At 47.7% G+C, this 5,261-nt stretch overlaps 1 protein-coding gene across 1 annotated transcript in view; it reads right to left on the reverse strand.

The window, feature by feature from the left end:
• Positions 1 to 4,271, reverse strand: part of gpib (glucose-6-phosphate isomerase b) — a 35,839-nt gene extending 31,568 nt beyond the window's left edge. The window contains exon 1 of the mRNA XM_043706519.1: positions 3,996 to 4,271. Coding sequence (XP_043562454.1) covers positions 3,996 to 4,120 — 125 coding nt within the window. The 5' untranslated portion in view covers positions 4,121 to 4,271. The remainder of the gene's footprint in view (positions 1 to 3,995) is intronic.
• Positions 4,272 to 5,261: the final 990 nt, after the last annotated feature.

Genomic DNA, 5,261 nt, shown 5'->3' on the forward strand with positions numbered 1-5,261 from the left:
GACAGTCAGAAACTTTTTCCCTGGGTACAACAGAGTGTTACAAGGGGACATAAATTTAAGGTGAAGGGTGGAAGGTATAGGGGAGATGTCAGGGGTAGGTTCTTTACCCAGAGAGTGGTGGGGGCATGGAATGCGCTGCCTGTGGGAGTGGCAGAGTCAGAATCATTGACGACCTTTAAGCGGCAATTAGATAGGTACATGGATGGGTGCTTAAGCTAGGACAAATGTTCGGCACAACATCGTGGGCCGAAGGGCCTGTTCTGTGCTGTATTGTTCTATTTGCGATCCTCCAGTCCTCTGGTACTAAACTTGTAGACAATGATGAATCAAAGATCAAGGCTAAAGGCTCTGCTATCTCCTCCCCAGCTTCCCAGAGAATTCTCGGATGCATCCCATCCAGGCCTAGGGGACTTGTCTACTTTCACTCCTTCTAGAATTGATATCACCGCCTCCTTACTAACCTCGATCCTTTCAAGTCTAATAGTATCTCAGTCTTCTACTTTACAATATTCTCCTTTTCGTGAGTGAAAACAAATGAGAAATATTTGTTTAGCACCTCTCTGATCGCCACAGGGTCCACACACAACTTCCCACTTCTGTCTTTGACTGGCTCTAGTCCTACCCTAATCATCCTTTTATTCCTCACATACCTATAGAAAGCTTTAGGGTTCTCCTTTATTCTATTTGCTAAAGACTACTCGTGTCCTCTCTTTGCTCTTCTTAACTCTCTCTTTAAATCCTTCCGAGCTGATCTGTAACTCTCCATCACCTCATCTGAACCATCTTGTCTCAACGTCACATAAGCTTCCCTCTTCCACTTAACAAGAAATTCAATTTCTTTAGTAAACCACGATTCCCTTACTTTATTACTTCCTCCCTGCCTGACAGGGACAAACCTATCAAAGAACACAATATCTGTTCCTTAAACCAGCTCCACATTTTGATTCTTCCCCCTCCCCTGCATTTTGCTAGCCATTCTATGCCCCCTAAGTCTTGCCTAAATACATTATAATTGCCCACGCCCCATCGATAATTCTTGCCCTGTGGCATGTACCTAAACATAACGGAATTATGGTCACTCCCTCCAAAGTGCTCACCTACAACTAAATCAAACACCTGGCCTGGTTCATTACCAAGCACCAGATCCAGCGTGGCCTCCCCTCTTGTTGGCCCTTCGACATACCATGTCAGGAAACCCTCCTGCACATATTGGACAAAATCTGATCCATCCGATGTACTAGAGTTACTGCATTTCCAGTCGATGTTGGGGAAGTTAAAGTCCCCCGTTGTGACCACCCTGTTCCTGTCACTCCTGCCCAGAATCGATTCGCCAATCCTCTCCTCCACCTCCCTGGAACTCTGCAGAGGCCTATAAAAAAAACTCCCAGCAGTTTGACCTCTCCTGTTTCTAACCTCAGCCCATACCACCATAGTAAATGAATCCTCGTCAAACGTTCTTTCAGCCACTGTCATAGTTCCTTGACTAACAAAGCCACGCCTCTCCCTCTTTTACCGCCTTGCCTGTCCTTAATGAAAGATCTAAACCCTGGAACCTGCAACATTCATTCCTGTCCCTGCTATATCCATGTCTCTGAAATAGCCACAACACTGAAGTCTCAGGTACCTACCCATGCTGCAAGTTCACCTTCCTTATTCCGGATACTCCTGGCATTGAAGTAGATACACTTTAATCTAATTTGCTGTCTGCCAGCACACTTCTATGACCGCGAAATCCTGTCTGTGCCCCCCCTACTCTCATCCTCCTGTGCACTGCAACTACATCTCCAGTTCCCATCCCCTGCTGAGTTGGTTTAAACCCACTTGAATAGTACCAGCAAATTTCCCACCCAGGATATTAGTACCCCTCTGGTTCAAGTGAAGACCGTCCTGTTTGTACAAGTCCCATCTTCCCCAGAATGAGCCCCAATTATCCAAGAACCTGAAACCCTCCCTCCTGCACCATCCTTGCAGCCACGTGTTCAGCTGATATCTCTCCCTATTCCTTGCCTCGCTATCACGTGGGTAACAAACCAGAGATGACAACTCTGTTTGTTCTAGCTCTCAGCTTCCACCCTAGCGCCATGAAATCCTGCCCGACAACCCTATCTCTCTTCTTATGTTGTTGGTATCTATGTGGACCACAAATTGGGGCTAGTCACCCTCTCCCTTCAGGACCCCAAAAATATGATCCAAGACATCACAGACCTGGGAGGCAACACACCAACCATGGGTTTCTTTCGTTCCCAACAAATCTATTGTGTCCCCACTGACTGAATGTTGAATTAAAGCCAAGATTAGATCAGCCATGATCTTGTTGAATAGTTCAAAGGTCCTTGTGGTGCTGAACTCTAGCTTCCCGCTAATGTCACCTATTAAATCCCAACGTTATGCTCACGACACCACATCTCAGTTTGTTCATTTGTTGAAACTCAATTTCCAAAAGACATTCGATTCATTCAATTTAAAATTAGACAAGTCGAACTGTTTAAGTGAAGTTGCAATGATTTATCAAGGCAGCATTACAGACAATGCTGGATCAGTTCCTGTTGATAGGCTTATGGCAGAAGCATGGATTCCCCTGCTCCCTCGATGCTGCCTGACCTGCTGTGTTTTTCCAGCACCACACTCTCAACTCTGGCTCAATTCAAATCCAATATTTATTTGATTTACTTCCAGATTTCCAGAATCAGCAGCAATTTGCTTTTTTACCTGATACTTTGAGTATTGCTGTGATTTCTCAGAAATCAGTTCCATTTCAATATGAACGGTTAATGTGCTGCCGACACATTCTTTCTGGATCCCGAGAACTGCCTGGTTTTCAATAGCAGAGTCTACATTAGGTGAGAGTAACCTCCCTACCAAGGGCTGCAGCTGACTGTTCGACAGGGTCAGGCATCATGGCATCATTCCATCCAGGAGTGAAACCAGAGTTTAGGTCAGTGTGGTGCTGGAAAAGCACAACAGGTCAGGCAGCATCCGAGGAGCAGGAAAATCGATGTTTTGGGCAAAAGCCTTTCATTCATTCCTGATGAAGGGCTTTTGCCAGAAAAGGCGAATCTCCTGCTCCTCGGATGCTGTCTGACCTGCTGTGCTTTTCCAGCACCACACTGACCTAAACTCTGGTTTCCAGCATCTGCAGTCCTCACTTTTGCCCAGGAGTGAAACCATGCAGCCCGCTTGCTGAGATCACGGCTCGTACAAACACCCCTAAAATTCCAGCCCAGTCAGCTTCAGATGAATGAACTTTTGTCTGAATCACTGGAACCTCACCAAGTCAATGGGGAGTCACGAACTGGAGCCGTCTCCCCGTGTACACGGATTTAAAAACCTCCCAACTGGAGTTTAATTATTAGTTACAACGTTAAGGTCGCAAATTGAGCAAGTCACAGAAAGGTTTCTCCCCGGGAAAGTCATCCGTTGGGATTTTTGATTCACAAATGTCTATGTTCACAATGTTATAAATACCACGCGGATTAAATGCCCTCATTAAGGTCCAGCTTTACTTTTGATGGGGTTTGAAAGGACAGCACTTACTGATTTAGAGGTTCGGTCACTCTGAGAAGATTCCTCCAGACACATCAGCCCCACCAGATGAGCACAGGATTTTCTGCAGAATCTCACAATTACTGGGAGAAGGTCATTCGGACCGGGCCTGGCTTTACTGACCCATTGATTGTACATCAGTTCCCTGATCGATCACTTTCCCATTCTCATGGCCTCCCATGACTTGCTGGAGAATGGGGGAGGGGGCCTCTGAACCCAACGCTGCCGCAGTTCCGCACTTGCTGAGCGAGTGACTAAGCAGAATGTGGACGGAGACCCAGCGTCTATCCCCAACTCCGTGCTGGGCGGCACGTACACACCGGGACAAGTCTCCACCACTCTCTCTCCCCCCTAGTACATGCACCATTCCTCAGCCAAGGGGGTGCGGACAGGAGGCACCCAGCCCTGTCGGTCCACCCGCTGACGATCTAATCGCCGACAGACCCACTTACCTAAAGCGGCTGAAGCGGTCGGGCTCCTCCTCAAACATCTTCCGCAGTTTGAGGCTGGCACAATTCCGCCGGTGCCAGTCCACCAGGGCTTTATAGTTACTATCGGCGGTGAGAGCATTGGCCATTGCGGCTAAAGGAAGTCCGGGGGGGCTGTGCTTTGATGTGGGGGTAGTGGTAGAGGCTCCGGCAGTGGTGCACCGGGAGCTGAGCTGGGCTGGAACTGTCTCTGTCTGTCTCTTGAGAGCCGGATACGGATGGAACCCTGAGACTGGGCGTTCGAAGATGAAATTGTAACACTGATTCCACAGCAGCCAATCAGCAGCGGCCTAGATGTATGTCCCGCCCACTCGCGCCCTGACGGGCAGGTTGCCCAGCCAATGGTATCTGAGAGTGACGGTGACGTCACAATACCATGTCGGCGTTGCCCGTTTGAGCCGCATTTGGTTCCAAACGGGAGACAGGGGCTGTTCAACTGGGGGAGGCTGCAGGCAGGCTGGCCCCTCGGCGGTACTGCCCTCCCGGTGCAGAGAGCGTGTTCGGGACGGCTCTCTCCAGCCATTGGCCCAGACTGCAAAGGGAAGAGGAGCCCACATGTCTGAAGGTCATAAAGTGAAACCCAATATGAAGCACAAAATGGTGTTTCTGTTTGAAGATGTAGAATTCATTTAAACAGATAAAACATATCCTAAAATAAATGAAAATAAAACATTCTGGATGCTGGAGATTTGAAATAAACAAAGTTTTCAAGAAAATCAGCAGATACTGCACCATCTGAGGAGAAGTAAACGTTTCGATTCAGATAGATATCTGATCCGGAAGATATAGAATGCAAATTTACCTGAAACTAGAGGTACGCTAGTGGGAGACCTTAATTACCCAAATATACACAGGGTAAAATGGAGGCCACTCGTGTGGGGCAGTGGTCGTGTCTTTATCCCCAGACTGAGAGGACAGGCTTCGATTCCCACCTGCACTAAAGGTTGTGATAACATCTCTGAACAGGTTAATTAGAAAGAAGGGCTTATGCCCAAAACGTCGATTCTCCTGCTCCTTGGATACTGCCTGATCTGCTGCACTTTTTCAGCTCTTATCTCCAGCATCTGTAGTGCTCACTTTCTCCAGGTTAATTAGGAAAACGGGTTCAATAAAAACAACAATAAAATGCCGGGAGGGAGATGCCGGATAAAGTGACCTAGGGGTGCGGGTACACAGCTCATTGAAAGTGGAGTCACAGCAGGCAGGATGGTGAAAAAGACATTTAGTACG

This window comes from Chiloscyllium plagiosum, chromosome 17, assembly GCF_004010195.1.
Source record: "Chiloscyllium plagiosum isolate BGI_BamShark_2017 chromosome 17, ASM401019v2, whole genome shotgun sequence".
NCBI lineage: Eukaryota > Metazoa > Chordata > Chondrichthyes > Orectolobiformes > Hemiscylliidae > Chiloscyllium > Chiloscyllium plagiosum.